Source organism: Haemorhous mexicanus, chromosome 3 (assembly GCF_027477595.1).
Source record: "Haemorhous mexicanus isolate bHaeMex1 chromosome 3, bHaeMex1.pri, whole genome shotgun sequence".
NCBI classification, from domain to species: domain Eukaryota; kingdom Metazoa; phylum Chordata; class Aves; order Passeriformes; family Fringillidae; genus Haemorhous; species Haemorhous mexicanus.
The window spans coordinates 85,869,748-85,891,631 of record NC_082343.1 but is presented as its reverse complement, the minus strand read 5'-3'; the positions used below and the strand labels follow the sequence as shown (position 1 = coordinate 85,891,631).

The window sequence follows — 21,884 nt, the reverse complement described above, 5'->3', positions numbered from 1 at the left end:
TGCAATGAAATGCAAGCAGTTTTCTCTGAAGAATTCTTATTCCCTTTTTTCTTTTTTTTAGGGTGGAGGTGGGGGATGGTCTGGGGAGACAGGGCAGGGACAACCAACAACAGGAAGGGAGAGCCATTTTCCCCAAAACATATTTATTTCTTGTATACTTTCTAATTCTGCTTGAGCTAAAACTCCATGAGTATTTAACCACTATTTCCAATCAGAATGACTATTATTTTACTGTGAGATTTCTCTTTCTCTAATTAAATACAGCTATATGAAACCAGCCATCCCCAGAAAACATTATTTTTTCAACTATTCAATGCTTTTAATAGGTGTGAGGCCAGAGCAGATAAACTCAAATGTTAGTATAAACAGTGTGCCACAAGCTTACCACATGAGAAGGTGTGAGGAGAGGCAGCATTTTTTGCCTTATGGACTAAGATGTTCAGCTGTGCCTGTTACTGTTAAATTACCTGTAGCTGTTTGCCTTTGCTAAACTTGTGGGTTTTGTTGGGTTCAGGGTTTTTTAGACTAAAGTTACACTTTAGGAACTTGATATTCCTTTTCATCCCATCTCTCAACAGTGTTTCTTAGCCTCAGTTTGAAAGAACTAGCACAAAACAGTTGGCTTGGCCAATTCTCTTGATTATCTGTGGAACAAACAAATGTGTGGTGCTACCCACAACAAACAAGTGTTTCCCCATATTAAAATATAAGTTTGAACAGAAAGGTTTTAACATTACCCTAGTTCTCAACTATGGGAATAGTCAGTAGAGCAGAAGCACTTGTCTTTTAGAACTCAGAGGAGATCACTTAAGTTGACATATGTCCAACAGAAGCACTGTTAATGAGACCAAAAATCTGGCTAAGGATAACAATCAGAATACTTCAAGTTTTCTTAGCCACAGTGCCAAGTTTTTCAACATATAATATAGATTGTCCCCAAAATACTGTTAATAAAATCTAGGTGATAATGCAGCTCTCTGATTCAACTCAATTTTGTTCCCTATTCCTTTGAATATTTTTACAGAACAAGCTTTATTTCCTAAAGAAATAAACCACTTATTATCTGGTTACTCATTAAGAAACAATTTTTAAATAGTAACCACAATTCTGCCTAGAAGACTTAACTACCACATGAACAAAGAAACACAGTATCAATATACTTAGTGTCCCAGTACCACAGATACTCTTTGTAACTTCATGTAGGTTTGCACCACAGAAAAAGAACCGTGGAAGGGCCTGAAAAAAGTGTTTTGTAATTTTCACTTGAAATCATTTTTAATAATTGTGGGCTGGAGAAGAGGAAGGCACAAATGTCAGCAAAACAATCAACAGTTCCTGAGACCAAGACATACTGCCTATTAAACATATTGGGCCATCTTATTTGGTGTGAAGTCCCAGCTTTCTCCCTCCTCTATCACCACCACCATCACCACCACTGTGAATAAAATTCTAATTCAACAGAGAAAATGATAATTACATTAATATTCTGGATAAGAAAATTAGCACAATAGTTGTGATCATCTACACTATGATGCTTGTACCATAGAAGACCTTAAAAACAAAACAAAACATAAAACCCCAAAAAAATCACAAAACACACACACAAAAAAAATCCCACAATATTCCCTATGGTAGCTCTAAATTGTCAAAGTGAATCTCAACAGTTGGTTTCACTCAGATGAAGTCTACATTACTCCCAAAAGAAGCAACTGCAACACATTCTCCAACCCCTCCATACCCACTCCTATCATCTCCCTCATGGTGGGGGTAAGACCCATGGTGTAACACACAAAGAGAGCTGAGCCATCTTAAAATTACTGTTCATTTTTGAGACAGGTCAGCTGCCTCATCCAACTAACCACACATTTGGATGAGCACTCGTGCCTACACAAAGGATGTAGCAGAAGTGCACAGTTTTCATCCACAGCATACAATTAGAGCAGCTACACCCATGGGGAAACTGCAACATGAAAAAAAAAAATTACCCTGGAGTCAAATGATGCACGAAAGCTTGCTCATGTAACAAAGGCCCTAACAAAGGTGTGGAAAAGCTTAAAAATGTAACACAATACTTAAACATCTTATCCAAAACGTCTAAACAATTCACAGGGCTGCTGTTAAATGAGCTGTTTAACTCTTAAAATTTCTCAGTTTCTGCTCCCCATAGTGAGAAAACCTCAATCTTTCAAATAGAGAAAAGAAGCTGTCCTACAATTTGCAAGTTTTCACAACAAAAGCAAGAACACAAAACATCCTGAGATCTGTTACTGAAGAGTCCCACCATCCTTGGTAGGTCTATGTTGAAAGCAGCCTACCAGGGACTCAATTGTCACAGGGTCTTAGGTTACAGCACAAATAGAAATCTTAATACTGGCAATATTAGAATGAGATCAGCACTGTGAAGTAAGAACCTACACTATCAAAGCCATATTCAAGTTATTTATTCCACACATGCTGACTCTAGAAAAATATAATATAGGAATACTGAAATTCAAGAAAAATCTCTTAAGAATGTAATATAAGTATAACAGCATTTCTAAACTCATGTATTTGCCTGTAGCATTACAAGCATGCACAGCATGGTATTAGCTTATTTAAGAAAATGAAACATTTACTTTCACTGGCCAAACAGAAAAATGAAAGCAACTTGCAAGATAAAAATTGCACCAGATTTTTCATTATTTGCACAAATTAAGTAGCAGAAATTAAACATCTAGGGCTGTGAATTCCAGTCTAATAACAAAAAGTTAACTCCAATAAAAATTCTTAAATAAATGCTTTCAAATGAGGACAAAATCAAAAATACCACCTCTTGAAAATATATTCATATATATTAAAGGAATTATTTTGCAAAATATGGGTATAATAAAAGGCATGATTTTGTACACAACATAAGAGAAGCTTGGGATTAAATTTCCTCCCAGTTACACAGAGCCCTTATTCCTTCCCAGAGTAAAAGTCAAACATCTAACACTACATTTACTGGTAATTTTATTTTTTAGACTTTTATTCCTTCAAACCCCTCTACAAAGTTTAGTGAAAGTTTAGAGCATTCATGTCTGAGAAAGGGTATCAAAACATGGCAAAACATGCCATCTTGAGAAGGAAGAGCTAGCATCTTAACACTGGAAAAATTAAAAAAAAAAAAAAATGTTAGCTCAATAATTCTCTATCTCAAAAGCTAAGAATCCTTTGGTTTGAGACAAATAGGTTTCTGTTTAATGAAAGAGGACACAGTGAAAAACTCTTCTTTTGTACAAAATGTAACTGTCATGCTGCAAATACACTTCCATGCCAGCTTTCACATGCCTAAAATGTCAAGTAATACAAAGTTCACACAGCTTTGACAACTGAGGCAAGAACAAATACAGGATGGAGAGAAGCATCAAGAACAAAGTAACCAATTACATACACACGTTTCCCCCCCCCCCCCCCCGAAAATCTAGGTAGGGAAAAGGTGGGAAAGCACTTAGAAATGTTTATTAGGAAGTCTAAGGAAACTTTGTTATGAATGGAAGACTAGGAAAAGAGAAAGGACCTAGTCCTCATCACCTCTCTGAGTATAAGTATCCAGCAACAAGTTCAAGTTTTGAGGAAATACATCTTATGTCATTACATACCTATGCTAACTAAATTGGTATTTACCTGCATTCCACAAAGAAAAAAAGTTTCTTGTAAAAGGGGCTGAATAAACTTATTTCTCACCAACTCTTCTTATTTCAAGCTTTAAAATGTCTTTTTTCCTTTCTTCACATCCTTTTATACTCTGACTATAGAGAAGAAACTCAAATTCATGCTACACTAAGACTGTACCTCCAAGTCTTTATGATTTATAGGATAAAAGAGAAAAGTTATTGATAAGTTTTACAAAGCAACTCCTTGAAATGGGTAAAACAGCCTCACAGCCTTACAAATAAATAAGTAAATAAGAACAGCATAATATATCATGCGCTTTGAAATTCCCAGTTGAGTTTCTTCCTATTTGATTTCAAGAAAGTTAAAAAGTACTTGTATGTATTCTCATGTTTTCCACAAGCTAATTGCTGTCAACTCTTCCACACCATACACATGAAAATGCCTGTGCCAATGCAACTCCTGCTACAGAAAAAAAGCAATACTGTAAGTAAATCCGTTCTAACTACAATAAATACCTATGCTTCATACTATAACATTTGTTATAGAATTTAAAAAAATTATATCCAGGCCCCTCTCTGATAGCCAGAGCTACATCACTGCGAGTAGCACTTTAACACTGATCTAACCCGAGATGAAAAGCACACACTAGGAAATTTTTAAAAAGAACAAACCAAAAATCCACTCAAGTCAAATTTGTGATGTGACCCTGGCAATCCCGCTTGCTCCCACGCACCAGCTACACAGTTATATAAAAATCTCCAAGCCACACAGCGCACCCGGCAGGCGGGGCAGGCCCGGGTGCAGCCGGCGGGCCGCGGTGCCGGCGCGGAGCGCGGCGGGGCGGCCGGGCCGCGGCCATTGTGTGCGCGCGCGGGCGGGCGGCCGGCGCACAGCGCCCCCGTACGGCCGCGCGCGCCCCGGCACCCGCCGCCGCTGGCCCCGCCCCGCCCGGCGCCGCGCCGCGCGCGCGGCTGTGGCGCCCGCCCGCACCGCGTCCGTGACGTCGCGGAGCGAGCGCGGCCGGGCCCGGCGCGCGCGTTGTTATTGACCCCGCTCGGGCGGGCACCAGCCGGACCCCGGCCCGAGCCCGGCCCGGGACACTGACAGGGAGCGCAGGGAGGGACAGAGGCTGTCAGAAAAATTTAAAATTAAAAACAAAAAAATCCAAAGTTTTGTCGCCTTTTTTTTTTCCCCTAAGTTGCCTTTTTTTTTTTTTTTTTTTGCGGGAAATTCAATTTTTTCACCGGGCTGCTCAGGGAGAGTGAGGGAGGGGGAAAAACAACTTTGCCCGCCGCAGCGCTCTCTCCTGTTACCAGCGCCTGCTCCTCTTACCAGGTTCTCGTAGCTCCGGGGATGCTCCTTGCCCGTCCAGTCCGTGCGCTTAGGCAGCAGCTGAGGGAGGGAAGAGAGGGCGCCCCGTGAGCGGCTCCCCCCTCCGCCGAGGAGCCCCCCGGCGGAGCCCGGGATGGGGCGGGGGAAGCGGGAGAGCGAGGGAAGGGGGAGGGAGGCCGCAGGCGGGGCGAGTGCCGGGTGCACGGCGCCGCTCTTACCTCTTTCTCCGCCACTTCTCGGATCAGGACCTGCAGCAACAACAAAAGCGGGGCGTGAGAAAAGGTTTCAAAAAGAGAGAAAAAGGGAGAAGGAGGACGAAGCGGCCGGCGCGCCGCCCGATCAGCCGCCCTGCCCGGTCGCCCCCTCCCCACCAGGCCCGGCGGCGCCATCCATCCATCCATTCCTCCATCCATCCATCCCTCCATCCCCTACCTGAGCCGCTTGCTGGCATGGTCCGTCCTCCAAAAAGCGAGCAATGAGGAAGTAGAGCTCTGCGGAGAGAGGAGAGGCCGTCAGGGCTGGAGCTCGCCTCTTTCCCGCGGGATTCCCTTTCTTCCCCCTGCCCGCCGCCCCTCTCCGGATCCCCCGGCCACCACTCACCCGCTCGCAGCTCCGCCGTGTGCCGGCTGCCGCCGTCCCCGGACATGGCGAGGCGAAAACCGGGGAGGGGAGGGGGGAAAGGGGGAGAAGGGGGGTTGCCCGGGCCGCGCTCCCGCGGCAGCGTCGGGTCCCAGCGAAATGCGCCCGCCCGGTCGCTGTCACTGCTCGTTCACCGGGGAGAGTCTCGGCTCCACCATTCAACCCACGGGCAGCAGCAGCAGCAGCAGGAGGAGGAGGAAACAACAACTCGCAGCCGCCCGCCGCCAACGCCGCCGCCGTCGCCAGCCAGCCAGCGCAAGCGAGCGCGATCCCTCCGCCAGGAGAAAGAGTCCCCTCCTCCTCCGCGCCCCCTCCTCAGCCCCCACGGCCCCGCGCGCCGCCCCTTCCCCCCCGCTCCCCCCCGAGTCCCCGGCGCTGCCTGGTGGGGGCGGCCAGGCAGGGCAAGAAGGGGGGAGCCGGGCTCTCCTGACCCTGGCTACCGCCCCGCTGCCGCGGCGGCCCCCAGCGCTGTCCGGCGCTGGAGGGGAGAGAGGGGCGAGCGCTACGCGTTTATTAGCGGGAAGGCGGGCGGGCTGTGGCAGAAGATGTCGGCGGGGTGGGCGGGAAGGCGGCGGGCGGGCGGCTGAAAGGCGCTTTCTCTGCGCGGTGCCGGCTCGCGGAGGGATACGACGCACGGGGAGGAGGAGGGGCTGCGGTGGCGGCGGCGGAGGGGCCGCGGCGACTCGCGGCGGTGGCGGCGGCGCTGGAAGTTCCCGAGTTCCAGCGCCGCAAGAATGGGAAGCAAGCGAAGCCAAAATGCCCCCGGGGAGCGCAGCCCCGCTGGAGAGGCCCGGCACTTCCACACCCCCGGCTCGCGGCTCCCCCATAGCCCAGCCCGCTCCCTCGGAGCCAGCCAGGGACCTCGGGGCGCTGCCAGGGGCTTTGGCATCTGCGCGTAAGTGCCACAGTGTCACGCGTTGTTGGTTCTAATTCTTGCAACATCGCGCCTGGGTTCCTGCCGTGGGTCTGGAGCGGGGGGAAATCCCAGCAAGCCCCCATCAGCCAGAAAGGCGCCTTTCTCCCTTGTTCGGCGGGGTTGCCCAGGCGGCTCCGCCCGGAGGGGTGAAGGGCGCGCAGGGCACTCACTTTGAGAACTTCCCGTAAAAAAAAAAAAAAAAAAAAACACAAAAAACCAAAACAGCGAAACGAAAACGAAAACAACCAAACAAACCCGACAGCTGATAACTATTCTATTCATTGCTTTTGCCGCCAAGCAGATCATACATGAGGGCCTGACGAATCTTCTGCCTTCCAGGAGCGATGGGCCAGAGGAGGAGTGTTGTCAAGGCGAGGACCAGCGAGGGATGGTGATGCCGGCAACCTATGGCTGAACTGGAGGTAAATCACTAGCGGATCGATAACCTACCGAAGGTTCCTGAAAGGCTGCAACATTGTACGGAGCCCGGTTAGCGGTTAAATAATTTCTTTATTTAATGTTTGCTACCTTAAGGATACCGAATAAAACCTTCTGGTTGGTGTTGTAACTGTTTCTTTACTGCTTACAGTCAAAAGAGAATAAAAACAAAGCCGGTGTCCGCTGATAATTAGCTTTTTTTAGAAAATCCATATCTGATGAGGGATTTAAAGGAGCACGATTCGTTGTCTTTATGTTTTGCAACGTGTCTGTGCTTTTTCTCGTCGAGCTGGGGCCTTGCAAGAACAAATGTGTTTGTGGACAATAAGAATGTATTTAGCAGGGATCAATGTAAACAGGGCAAGCTGTAATTTTTAAATATTTCTTTAGCCTCAGTTATTAACTGATGCAACTTGTGAAGCAAAGACAAAAGTATATTTGAAATTGTACAGAAACTAGACAAAGAAATATTTCTTTCCCTGTACATAAAACCCCCTGAAATTCTCAACTATCTAACTTTCAACAAAATTAAATTTGAACAACATTTCTGTGCAGCTGAGGGTAACCTGCCTTGAGCATTTTTATACGTGTTTCCAAGGCCTGCAAGCTCAGTGTACAAGCTGGAGCTTTGTGCTTGACATGGTGAGAAAGCTTCGCTGCAATCACCCTTCTGCTTTATTGAAGAAATGTTACCCTGAAAGGTTAAAGAAAGGAGGCTAAAACATCACTTATTTCCATTGTCTTATTACAAAAACTATATTTATATAGTGGATGTCTAGATGCTGTGCATTTTTAATATACAATTATCACATGTCCTAAAAAAATCATTAAAATACTAACCTAGAATTTGTTATCATTAAGGTAAATTAATTTTGTAGCATAAATTCTTTTTTTAATAAAAAGAAAAGCAAGACTATGTACTAGATTTGATCACTCTATCTGTAGCTAGGATCACTATATATTTTGAAATGTACATGTATCTCCCTTTCCCCAGACTTGTTACAATAACCACTCCGTTTCAGCTTCATTTTAAATCTATACTTCAAATCATTGAAAAAGAAATTAAATCATATTAAATGTCTAAATGTCTAATAAAGATTTTAAAAATAAAGTGAGTTGAATCTTTTTTTAGCAATGTAAAATGTGTATTGTAATATCTTTCATAGGTGATTCTCACAACAAAGGGCTACATGAATAATATGATTAACATTTTAATTTCCCTTGATGTTTACATAAAAGAAAGTATACTGACGTATGACATCACTGAAACTGTAAACCAAGCAATAGAAAAATTTTAACAGTTAAGGAGTCTGAAAGTAGAGGAAAAACTCTCCTAGATATATTGACCCTCCTTGTTCTTTTGGCAACTCATAACTTTTCCTATTGCAGTTCAAAATACAGCCTGCAGAATCAAAAAGTTCTTGGTGTTTTGATAATAAAATAAGGATTGTGTCTTTTATTTAAATTTTTTTATCACCAAGCAAAATGAAATCATAGTCCCAGGCTTGAGCTAGAGCACTGCAATACTACAAGTAGTATTTAATAAAAAGCTTTTACAAATGTACATTCCACTTTGTTTTTACAGATCAAATGTGAGGGATTTTTATGTGCATGTATGGCACAACATGAAAGTCATGCACAAGATAAAATGCCTAATTATTATTACTTGGTAATACATGTTAGATTGAACTCCTGTAACAGTAACAAATATTCCATTCATTTCTCAGAGATATTATTAAAGGTTTTTTTATTTCATTTAAAATTAAGGATTTTTTTGTAATGTACACAAGTGAAGAAAAATATAATCTCTAAATTTTTACTGTCTTTATTGTTTTGCCTTCTAATGATCCCTTTTCTTTCATGTGATGTTTTCACCTCACATTATTCTAAAATAAAATACATCAGTCCTGCTTTATCAGCAAGATTTAATGTTTTTGGGGGAAATTACTCTGAAAGGTCTTCATGGCAAAAAAAGAAAAAATAGTAATGGAATTATTTCATTTCATGACTTTCAAATGTTAATATTCACATACAATTGCTAAATTAATTTTACAAAAAAAAAAGGGAAGAATAAAGTTTCATAGATTTTCCTGTTGCTGTAGATTTTACACATCAGCTGTACTAAGCAATGGACTGATCCTAAGAGTTGCTGGTTTGGGATGTCTCTTTTTACCCTAACTTGGCTCTTTCTTTTTATTCTATCCTCCTCTTTCCCCCTAAAAATTGCTGTAAGCTCTATAAGTATCCAAATACAGATATATTAGCATTTTCTTGAATTACTGGTTACCTTTGACAGATAAGAATGTAGTATCTTTGGTTTCTTCCTAAATTTTCTGGTATTTTTCTGCACTTTTGGTATTAGTTGGTTGAGGGGTTTGGGGTTTTTTTGTTTGTTTTTTTACCGATCTATTTTAGCCAGTGTTTTTTTGTGTCAGTATGATTTTATACCTTGTGCCCAGAAAGTACATTTTTTTGACCCCAGTAGTGGCAGTACTTGACATGAAAAGCTTTTCTATTTCTTTTGAAATTTACTCTTCTCCTTTTCTCTAGAGACAAAGGAAAGTATTTAGGGTTTGCAGATTGTCAAAGTGAACAATGTAGCTAAATATTTGAAGCATGATATTGGCAGGGGGTGGCTGAGAGCAACATAAAGCAGTGACTAAGTTTTCTTCGGGTTTGGATGGTTGGTGGGTTACTTGAACAGGGCTTTTTTGGTGAGTTTTTTTCCACCTCAAATGAGAATTATCACCACTAGTTGCTTGTTGATTCTTACTCTTGAAACCAACCATAAACTTTACAAGGGCAAGACATGTGTGATGAGTGCTTGTGAGGCCAGCAACTTTTTTTTATTATCATCATTTGTGTTAACTTCATGCAGAAAGAACCACACATGCTAAAATACAATACTGCTATGAGCAAATTCCCTCTGTAGTTTCAGACAATAACTTGGAGCTTATCTAAGTAGCTTCACATCAGAATTCTTTTAAATATTCACTTGTTCATGCTTCATGCCAAGAATACATCCATATCTTTTCTGCACCCGGCATCAGTAACCTACCTGAACTTCCTACTATGAAGTTTCTAATAGAGTGCTTAGCTGCTTTGTATTCTACCCTTATCAGATATTAAATAGTGAACTGTATGCTTCTATTTTTTACTTTATTTCCCATTTCAGTGTGCCCTTTACCACAGAACGTGCATGTCTTTCCACTCCACTATTTTTGAAAATATTTCCTGTTACTCCTGCTTGCTTCTCACCAATGGCCAAGAGGAGCTTAGAATTAGGCACCTATATTACCCAAACCACCAGCAGCACTGACAAATTAACATTTTTTAAAAAGCACACAAACTGATTAGCCTCTGAAAATGTTTTCTATCAATTTTGTGTAAAAAATAATTAGCTGCAAATCTACTATCAGGCTTTTAAAAGTAGATCTATATGTCATTTATATTTTGAACAGTAAATGAGCCTTGTTGGAGTTCATTCAAATGAACCTAAAAACCTTTTTAATATGCTGTTACCCAAATAAATATGAATTGCACCAGCCTTGACATTCTTTCGGTTTCACTGTTATATCTCTGAGTACAAAACCTTTCCTTACAAAGAGAAACTAAGAATAAGGCCTATGTTATTCCTACTGAATAGAGGAATTCTCCTGGTTCATGCTGGGGATTTTGTTTGGGTTTGTTATGTTTTAAAGCAAATTTATTTGTGTTCCTGTATTTTGTAAAAGACTTTCAATTAAATTTCCTGGATTTGTTTGACATTTCAACTTTCTACGCTCAATCCATTCCCCAATTATCTAGAAGATATTGAGAAAATTATTAAAATGCTGTACTTGATTGTTTGCTATTGGGCTTTTCTCCACAGAGACTTTTGGATATTTGCCATGTCTATTTTCATGTCTATTTGATGTCTCCAAAGTTTTCTGAGTCTTCTAAGAATTATGTAGAAGTGTTTTTAAGGGAAGCATTGAAACAATACACAGGGTATATTTTAGAGGAGAGCTACTCCATAATGAAAATAGGAATTATGTTGCTTTATATATTGACAATTATTTGCTTAGATTATTACTTCTACAAAAATTTTGAAAATGTTTGTTGTTACTTTTCTTTGTAGTAGAAGTGTTCTAATATGCTAAGGCAATTTTTGTTGAGCAGAAGATTCTCAAAATAACATGCATCATTCATTTGTTTCAATGGTTTCATATCAGTGTTCCGAGTCTAAGAAGACTTACTTGAGGTCTTAAGTGACAAATTTTATTTAAATTGGTAAATTATAAAGTTTGTTAAGGCACAATTTAATAGTGGCCTTCAGCTACTGTTTGTCTTTCCATTTCTCCAAATGAAAGTTTAAATTTCTGTTTAACCAAATTTGAGGGTCATTTCCAATTAGGGGTTTGGATTTGATGTTTTCATTTACTGTAGTAGCCTGTTAGAAATGCAACTTCAAAAAATACAGATGAGAGGTTATTTGCCTGATTTTTCAAAATGATGCTGGCCATCATTAGCTTTCATATAGACTTAGAATTGCTCTGAGTTAATACAAAAGACTGTTAAAGATTTACATCTATGTAATAACTTAAGGGATTCTGTGATACTGTTATCAGACATATAGTCCGATAAACTTGCTAATATGCAATTTAGATAAAAATAGAGGAGGCCGTAAGAAATATCAGTGAGATCTACCCAGGGAAGAGATGAGCAGAACAATGTAGGTATAATTTCATGATGTTACATTCAAAATAGTCTACTGAAGAAATTACATGAGTCATTCATGTTCCTTATGGGCTCCAAATCAATATAAGGGGGAGAAAAAAAACCCTCTATTTGATAGCCAGTAGTAAATCTTTTTAAAAGACCATTCTATTTATTACATATTCAACATTGAGAATATGGTAATTTTTTTTTTTTTTAGAACTCTAATATGAAGCCAGTGAAACAAAACAATAACACATCTTCTGTTGTACTACTGCATTAAATCTTTCACCTTATCTCAAAAAATTAGAGTTCAGGAGAAAATTAGGATCAAGGGAAAATACTTAAGGAATAGGATTAAAGGCCAAGGAAACAGAATAAAATACATGGAGGAAGTTATATTCAATCAGTGCATACAAAATTTCTCTGTTTCAGAGAAGATAAAAGCAAGACCCTCTATAAACCCTTGAGTATAGTTCAAGAATTGAAACACTTGAAACATTTCAAATTAAAAACTATGTCTTTCCTCATATCAAAATACAGCCATTTGGGCTTCACTTTTGCCTCAGAAGTCTCAATGGCAAGGATTTTAGCAGTCTTTAGAAGAACTGATACTTCTATAGGTAAGAACAGCCAGTGATAGTACAGATACATAATTTTAGAGCTCGTTAGTCTGATCCAACACAGCCTTGCTCTGTTGCCAGCCTAAAGACCATCCTTAGTTTTTCCCAAGTGTTTCCTCCTAATGTTGTTTTAGTTTAGACCTACCGCGTATTTTTATTTCTCTGCAATTGAAATACCTACTTTCCCCAAAATAGCAATGATGTAGAGTGAGTAGTACCAATATTTGCACTTACAGTAAAAATTCAGGGCTGTTAGCATTGAGCCATTTGGCTGACAGTGCCTACTTTGTGTAGCATATGTGATTTGTCAGTCATCCATGAAATACGCATCACTGAGATTCCGATCTCCATTTATTGTTCAGTCTTCTGAGAAAATACTGGTCTGCCGATCCAGATTTCTCAACATTTTGTATTCTTGTATGGCATCTACTTATTGCCTTGAAAGGATTATTTTATATTTTCAGTTTGCCCAGCTCTGGTGAGCCGCATAGGCATGGTGTACTAATTGATGTAAGATAACTGCTGATTTAAAGTAATTGAACCAGGCTCTTGATTTTACAGGTTGTAGAGTACCAGTGCTTCACAAGAAGTGTGATCAGACAGCAAATGATCCCTGCATATACGTGACACTGGTTGCATTTTTTTGTTTGCTTCCTTGTTTTTAACCTAATACTAATGTAAGATGAAGACTGGCACACGTGACTCCCTTTTCCCAGGTGAGGCCCCACCACAAGATTAAAAGATTGTGATCATTCTAGATAGACTAATCGGTAGTTTTCTCATGCAGAGTGGAGCAGCTTTCTTAACAGACATTAAGAAGAACCCTCCCTTGAGGATATTTTCCCAGGTGGTTAGCTCAGTCTGTTCTGAGGTACAAAATACTGATTTCTCTTTCCTGGAAAAATTTGGACTGAAGTGGGATCCTCCTGCACACAACAGTAAATTAAAACTGCACAATCCCCTCTTTAGTTAGGACCAGGTTTGGTAAGCATGCTCAGAAAATGATCAATGTATACAAACCAGACTAGCAGAGATTTGTGGATCAGGACCTAGCTGGAACAGGCAGTGCTGGACAAAGTAAGAAGTTTTTTAGGCACTCAGAAACTCTCACTGTTGGAAAATTACCTACCTATATTTTGAATGGTAAAATAATGGGAAGATTATTTTATAGTTAGTGTCATGCACATTCTCACCTCATCACTGATGGGTGTTCTTGCAATAAGCTCTGGAGCACAAGCCTAGTGCTAGTTTCTGCACATGTGAATTTTTTTTTAAATCCAACTTCCAAGATTGAATAAAAAAGGAATTGAATTTGATCTTTCAGCATCAAATTTGATTACTAATAATTACCTCTTGACAGACCCTTATAAATAAAGCATCAAATAACACTAAAAGTCAATCAGCTAATGTAAAGAAACACATCTTATGAAAAGTAGATTGATGAAATACATAGGAATTTATTTTTAATATAGTTGTTGTAATAAAGTGATGTCTGTTTAGTCCATGTATCAATTTGTTTGTATATGTTTGAAATTGCTTTCCTTAGACCCTGCATAGCAGTTTCTGACAGTTTTAACAACGTCAGTCTTGGTGCATGCCAGATTTCACCACATTAAGTGTACCTCTGAATTGTGTTGTTCCCATATACTCCCAACCCTGATTTTTCAGTTGAAATTTTTCAGCAGCCAGCATACTTACATTTTTCTCTTCCCCCAGGAGGGTGGTGTGAATGCCTTTCAGTTCATTCACTGATGGATAATTCTAATAGCCTAGGACTCTGTAAGAGGACAGGTCATGACATATTTAAAGACAACAAAATTTCAAATTCCAGTACACAGAATGTAAGGTGTTCTTGCTCCTGTATTCCTCAGTTTTGAATTTTACCCATACTAGTAATCTGAAGAGCACTACTGCCCACTCAGTTTCTGGCCAGTTGCTCATGCCAGTGGCCATATCCATATTACCGGGCTCTTTCAACCTCCAAAACAGGTCAGCTGCATCTGCAGTGTCAGCTGGGCCTGAGCTAACCCCTGAGCCATGCCAAGGGTGCCTTGGGAGAATGCTGTTTGTCCTGGACCTAGTGCAGGGACTCTGCTGTCAACAGTTTAACAGCATCAGCTCTGGGCTTCAAGTCTGCAGCTCTGTGCCCTGGCACCTTCTGGTTTGCTAGTATAGACACAGCTTTTGCAACAAACAAAAGGGAAGCTGCCATTGTGCTTTATTTCTGAAACTGAGATATCTTTATAGTAAGGCATAGTATGTAAAACATGGAATACATTCCACAACAACATCCTTTGCTAGGAAGTTCTAGAGGCAGAGATAAATCCTAGCTAGTTTGTAACAAACCCTAAGACATCTCATTTCACTTTTGCTCAGCCTCCAAATTTAGTCTTTATTCTGTCCACTAAATAATGAGAAAATGCTGAAATGCTTAAAATTATAAAAGCTTCTCAGGGCCACCCTAAAGATCCTCAAAGGAAGAGACGATGTAGAAAATAAACCAGAAAAATACAGTCTCAAACTGTATGAGAAGTTGAAAGAAAACAATGTAACATTACAAGGAGGTAAGCAAATTAACACCTGTCAGAGAGATTCACAGTATATCTCAATTATTGCTACAGTGTTCTGACCTGATAACTACCTACATTTTGTGGTAGTCAAGCGCTGGCTGCAGTTGCTCCCAACAAATCTATTTAACGGTGCTTGAGAGATGTCACAAAGGACATCTTAAATCTTAGAATCATAGAATATCTTGAGGTGAAAGGGGCCAGCAAGGACCATCAAAATCCAACTCCTAGGGCTGCATAGGTTTGCCTCAAATATCTCATCATGTGCCCGAGAGCATTGTCCAAACATTCCCTGAACTCTGTCAGGTTTGGTGCAGTGGCCACTTTCCTGGGGAGCCCATTCCAATGCCCAAACACCCTCTGGATGAAAAACTTTTTTCCTATTATCCAACCTAAACCTTCCCTGATACAACTCAGGCCATTCCTTTGGTCCTGTCACTGGTCACCAGAGAGAAGAGATCAAGAGATGCCTGCCCTTCCCTTCACAAGGAAGCTGTAACTGCAATGAGGTCTCCCCTCAGTCTCCTCCAGGCTGAACAGACCCAGTGCCCTCAGCCACTCCTCACACAGCTTCCCCTCAAGGCCCTTCACCATCTTTGTTGCCCTCCTTGGACACTCTCTAACAGTTTAATGTCTTTCTTACACTGTGGTGCCCAGAACTGCCCCCAGCACTCGAGGTGAGGCTGACCCGGAGCAGAGCAGAGCAGGACAATCCCCTCCCTTGTCCGGCTGGTGATGCTGTGCCTGATGCCCCCAGGACAGGGTTGTCTCTCCTGGCTGCCAGGGCACTGCTGGCTCATGTTCAAGTTGCCATGGACCAGGACCCCCGGTCCCTTTATGTGGTGATGCTTTCCAGCATCTCATGCCTAGTCTATCTGTACATCCAGGGTTGCCCATCCCAGGTACAGATCCAGCACTTGCCTTTGTTAAACTTCATACTGTTGGGTGATTGCTCAGTCCTCTAATTTGTCAAAGACTTTGTCAGACCTTACTGGGAACAGGAAGACTAGTGCATGGAAAGCACTGAAAAGAATCCTCAAACAGTGTTTGGCCATAAAGCTTCTTGCCACTGGCTTGTTATCTGGTGTAAATATGACTATGAGGGGGAAGGTGGAACACCCTTTTTGAAAGAAGTAATATATAACTGAGTCCTTTATTCATGGTCCAACAATAATATAACCTGCTAAACATGCCAGATGCACTGTTATTAAGAGATATATGATACCAAATGCTTTGTCTAATTGCTTGATGAATAAAGGAACAGCCACTATTTTCCTTGTTTGGTATAAACCAAGTCTATTGTTATGAGTGATGAACTGACTTGGTCATTGAATTTTGTAAGAATGCAATATTTGTGCTGCTGGCTTCTTTCTGTATATTACCTAATGCATTGTAGGATCTATAAACCTAAAACACCACCCCACCATGAAAGGATGAATCCAATGGTAATGCTGAAGCATTCATCAGATGAGTAGCATTATTGTTTTCACTTAAAGGAGACAGCATTTAAAAAATAAGTTAGGACACCTCTGTGATCATTCAGGTGTGAATGGGACAGTGGCTCGACAGAGCCAAAGACAAGTGCTCTAGCATCAGTTGCTTACAACCTGTATGGCAGTGATTCACCTTGCAATTTCATCACTGAGAGTGACATCTATCTGGAAATACATTTTTTTTTTCTGTTTTTTTGGGATGTCTTCACAATTATATTCAACTGCTACTGTAATTGGCACTTGCAACTCAATATTTATAACCAATTTCATACACTTCCCATAGTCCTAACAGCATGTGTAATAGCAGTGCACTAGCCATCTCTTGTCATTAATTACTGTTAACACTATCCACATTCACTATTTTTGAATAACTATTGTCAACTTTCTGATTCATCATAGTCATATAAGACAACCAGCTGCCAAAAATGTCACAACCAAATCTATCCTTGTGCATCTTTTTGGAAGTGTGCCTTTTCTGTGCTGCTCTGCATCAGAACAACCTGCACCAGTCCCATTGTTCCCTTTGATGAACTATCACTACACACACCTTGTGAATCCAAGGCCCCCACCTCCCCTCTGCTGCTGAGGCCAAGCAACCCTCATCTTGTGTATGGCCACTATAAAGATGTCTCTAAACAGTAGTAGAGGTGCTGTGCTCACCTGACCTTCCCCTGGCTCTCTCTCTTCCATCTCACCTCAGAGTCCAGTATCTGTTGTCACTGAGGTAGATAGCAAACTCCCCAGTAGCCTCTTGATGCTCAGATTTACCATATTTTTAAACCTTTACTCACCTAGTTCCCTTGGGGGTAAAGAAGGCAAAGCTTCCTGAAAGACTCCAGAAGTTCATCAACACAACCAGTAGTTATCCTGCAGGTGGAGATTTGGCACCAATACACAAATGATACTTAAGTGCAATAATGCCTTCAAGGAAGTAGGAAAAAAAAACCCCTACAATTACAAGCTTTACCAGGAATGTATCCCAGAGGGAACAAAACAAAAGCACTGTGCCCTCAGTAACTGAATTGTTGATAAAGGACCTGAGGGGAAAAAATAAATTTAGTGACATTCAAGGCTTGCTTGCACATGCGAAAAAATTTGCTGCTTCTCTCTTGCTCCTATTCCTAGAAAAATGTTCCTCCTATGTTGTGCAAGATATCTTCCTCCACACCCACCTACCCAGATTACAGGATCAGACCCGCTCCTGCTCTTCCCAGCTCTGCCCCCTGCCCCCCACCCACCCAGATTGACTTCCACAAAGCATCGTGGCTGTGCAATCATTGCTGAGTATTCACACATTGCTCCTGCACTCAGCCACCAGGGAACTTTCTTCCAAGCTCATTCTGGGATGACCCCCAGCTGCTGCAGTAGCAGCACTCCTCTCTCTTGTGAATAACATACAGCCATCTGTAAGTTGACAATGAACAGAATCACAGAAATTCTCCATTACTGCTACTCCTTTCTTACTCAGTTATTCTAGATGCACCTGACATACATCACATGCTTTATCTCCAATAGTTATGAACCCCTTTAAGAGTTCATATCTTCCAGCTTCTTATAGAATATACCTGACATACACACACACACACACACACATATATATATACATGTAACATTAGAAACTAGGAAGGGGGTTTGGTTTGGTTTTTAGAAACTATATTTTTTATTATTATTATTATTATTACTATTCTAAAGAAAGCTTAGAATGGCCTTCCAGCTTTGTCTTACAATGGGGCAAAAGTTCTTGTTCTACAATCCTTATTTTCCAAGGAACTACAGTAATATTTTACAGCCATTTTAGAAATAGACTGAGGACTTTGACAAGATCACTCTTTCCAGTCACTGCATTGTCATCTTAAATTATATTGCTCTCCATTAAATTGTTCATTATTGGAAGATTCATATCAAACAGCTTAGTACCTGAAATTGTCCAGTATAAATTCAGTTTTTATGGGCTTCAAGTCTGAAATTTATTTCTGAATGAGAATGGAAACAGTGATAAAACAATTCCTACAAGTTATACTACCGTGACATAAATGTAGTACTAAAACTAAGCACAATGGCCTCAAATCGGGTTTATTTTTTGAGAACGAATTTGAATTACTAGCTTTATCCTTATCTTAGCAGGTATGCAAATATGATTCTCTGCTTATATTATGATTAGTATCAATAGACAAAGTTAAAACCTAGCATTAGTTAAGTCAGTTTTCACCAGAACTCATTTATAGCCACTTTGAAGATGACTGTGAGGGTGTTTTGCTGTATTAGTCAAACACCTGTTAGTCTCTGTCATCACAAAGGGCGTAATGTATCAAAACAGTTTATTTCTTATACTGTCCATTTTCTATGGGAAAACCATTGAACTATTTCATTCTGATCTATTATAAATGCAGAACTGGACATTCTAGAAAGCAGCTGCTGGCAATTTGGCAAGCCAATCTGTCTAGAGCTAGGCTTTATCAGTTTTAAAATAAAGCAAAAAGTATGTATATTAGAGAGAACAGGAGTAGAAAATTCTTGTTTTACCAAAAATAATAGCACTGAATATCCTAATGCCTCTCCTGACCACTATGTATGCAGCAGCAATTTAACTAACAGTGAAAGTATTCTTCACATTTTCCTACAAATACAAGAAAGGTAACAAACCTTGAGCCAAGAGGGTGACAGAGTTCTTGCTATACTGGAGTTGTTTATAGACAGTCTGCTGCATATTTAGTGCTTTAATTCATATATAGAAGTTTACTGTCTTATTTTATATAAATGGACATTGTGGGCTAAATTATTGCTTTTCCCAATTCCACTAGAAATTTAACTTGCATGTTATTTATTCTAGTAAGTGATCTTTATCTTCTTACTAGTCTTTTTCTCTTTCCCTGTTTTTTTCTTTTTGCAGTTATGAACAGACCAAATAACTCTCAAACTTTTAAGGGTTGAGCAAGATGCACCAAAACAACTTAATTTTCACTGCTTTTTAGCACAAGGGTTAATTTCCCATTAGAATTTCTGTTAATTGGTTGCAACTTATCTGCAGTTCAGAAAAAGCTGCCGTTGCCATTGAACAGACAAAATACCAAGTGTAACCTTTTGCTGACATATGCAGTTAGCCCAAGGTCAGTCAATGATAGGGCAATAGTGGAAAGTGATAACCAAGGGGAATTGTCTTGTTTCTGATGCATTTGCCTCCTTTAAACTAAAAAAACTGTCTGTCATGGTTTAGGAATGGTCCTCCCCAATTCAGTGCCCCCACTGAGACTCCCAAGCCAGATGCCACTTGCTCACTCTCCTCAATTTCCCTTGTCCTTCAGACACCAGGGATAGAGTTGAAAATTGGAAGCACAAAAGGTTAAAATCACAGGTTGATATAAGAAGAGCTTACTGGAAACAGCAGTGAGATAAGAAAAGAACAGTAACAGCAACAATACTAATGACAAAAGTGTACCCAGAGAGGGTGATTTACACAAAAATGCTCACCAAGCCTGAGATAACTAAACAATGAGGGATGAACCCTAAGCCCACCACTGGAAAGGGACATGCTTCTCCTTGGAGGAGAAGAGTCCCTTCTCCCCAAACCTTGGACCCTGGCCATGAGGTAAGAAGGTATTGAATAACATTTGGGTCTTGGACTTGCCCACACAGCTCCAGGCTCTGCACCCTCACAGCTACTGCAAAACATTAACCCCGTCCTTGGCTGAAACTTAGACATCCTCACAATTTTTTTTTTTTTTTTAATGTACCTTGAATTACCCATCTGTTACATCCCACAAAGGACAAATACTGCTTTCAGGGATCCCTCCAAATCTTGTGTTCAAGTGTGAAGCAGTCAGTCATTAAATACTGATGATACAAGTTTCCTTATGGCAGAGATGTGACACCTGGCACTTCCAACTGCCACTTCAAAACTAAAATACTTACATGCTTCCTGAAGGTGCTCTGCAGATCACCACCTGCCCACGAAGACTCTTGCTACATATGTCTGAATGTGTGACCATTCTAATTTTAAAAAACATGTTCTAGAACTTGATACAGTGCCTTGGAGATTTCTCTGAGAATTTGACACGTAGAGAAAAAATATAGGTAAGCATGACATTTACAAAGCACTTTTCAAAAATCAGAAATGTTAAGTGAATCAGCAGGGTAGTGTGTTTCACTGCACTTTAGCCAAGTGGATCTTTTGCTAAGTGCTTCCAGCGGAATTCTGGCACTGAGCTGAATCTCCTAATCCGGTTGGAACAACAGAAGAGTTATGTGCCAAAATTACTAGATCTTGTGCAATTAGTTTAAGGACCCAACTTCTGCCCACCTTTATTAAAAGAGCTCTCCTTAAACAAGCCTGTCCAGAGAAGTCTATTCTGATGCTCATGCCTAAGTTAAAATCTAAGTAAAAAGGGTCATTCCAAGAGCTTCAAGTGTCTAGATAGTATTAGACAATCTCTTGGTGATCCAACAAAATGATCAGAGTATATATACATACACCCAGAGGGACAAGAAACTCATCAATTGAAAAAATGCTTACAAATGGCACTTTGATGATTCTGTGAAAGAGTTCAGATGGCTCAACTTCCCACAACCATAATTAGATTTTCAACAGAGTCCATCAGAAAGCAAATCAGAAGTAATGTGCAGGATTACCAAACACATATCACTGGGTAACACTAAGGACTTCCCTTCTCATTGTCTACAGCTTCTGTTATAGCCCTCTGCCTTCCATCACCAAAAGCAGAGCATTGATTTAAATTTTCTAACAAAACTAAGTTCATGCTGCTGAGAACAGCCTCCTCTTCTGTGGGTGTAGCAAGCCTATCATAAAAGTATAAGTGACATTTACATCAATGCAGGTCTTAACTCCTATTCTAGCTAGCAGAGAGAGTTTTGGCAATCAAGCTTCAATTTTCAAGTGTAGATATGCTTGGCTTCTTTTTGGTTTTAATTTAAAAAGGCAACTAGAGACTTCTTCCCAAAGAATGAAGAGAACGCCAGGCCAGGCAACATTTATTTATTGACTCAAACAAGCAAAAGGTATCCTCAGACAATGGCTACCACTTGAGCAATACAAATCAATGCTACCGAAGAACAGGGAACACCTTTTCTTTCACCCCTCCCATCCCAGAAGTAACAATAGAAACACCAGGACCCCTAGAGAAAAGACAAGGAAAAAACCCATAAAAGGTACTTAGAATGAGCTACAGAGTTGAAACATGGACACTAAAAAAATCATTAGCTAATCCACCACATCACCACAATTACCTCAAAACCAGCTTTCATTGTTCCACTTCCACCAGGTACCAAATATATAGCACTGTTTAACAGTGATTTCAATGTATTAACAACTGTCCTCATCTGAAGAACAGTAATTACTATTTATATTAAATTTGAGGCTACAGATAGAAAGAAAGGTTTCCATAGACTACAGCACACATTCATGAAAAGAGAGCAGGGAGAAACAAAGCTACTTTAAAATTACTGTACGTCTCTATCAACCAAGCAATTTGTTCTGTACTGATAGCTCACTGAAGACACAATATCCTGTCAGAGTATGGCAACTCTA

General features: G+C 40.6%; 1 protein-coding gene and 1 long non-coding RNA gene across 4 annotated transcripts in view; one reads left to right on the top strand and one right to left on the bottom strand.

The window, feature by feature from the left end:
* PHIP (pleckstrin homology domain interacting protein) overlaps positions 1-5,733 on the bottom strand; it is a 107,353-nt gene extending 101,620 nt beyond the window's left edge. For all 3 annotated transcript variants that reach the window (XM_059842570.1, XM_059842571.1, XM_059842572.1), the window contains exons 1-4: positions 5,569-5,733; positions 5,401-5,459; positions 5,187-5,216; positions 4,969-5,028 (exon numbers count right to left, since the gene is read on the bottom strand). In XM_059842570.1, coding sequence (XP_059698553.1) covers positions 4,969-5,028; positions 5,187-5,216; positions 5,401-5,459; positions 5,569-5,614 — 195 coding nt within the window. In that variant the 5' untranslated portion in view covers positions 5,615-5,733. The remainder of the gene's footprint in view (positions 1-4,968; positions 5,029-5,186; positions 5,217-5,400; positions 5,460-5,568) is intronic.
* A 492-nt stretch (positions 5,734-6,225) lies between these two features.
* Positions 6,226-10,284, top strand: LOC132325356 (uncharacterized). Its single transcript, XR_009485924.1, has 2 exons — positions 6,226-6,502; positions 6,863-10,284. It is a non-coding gene; the product is annotated as an uncharacterized LOC132325356 (long non-coding RNA).
* The last annotated feature ends 11,600 nt before the right edge of the window (positions 10,285-21,884 follow it).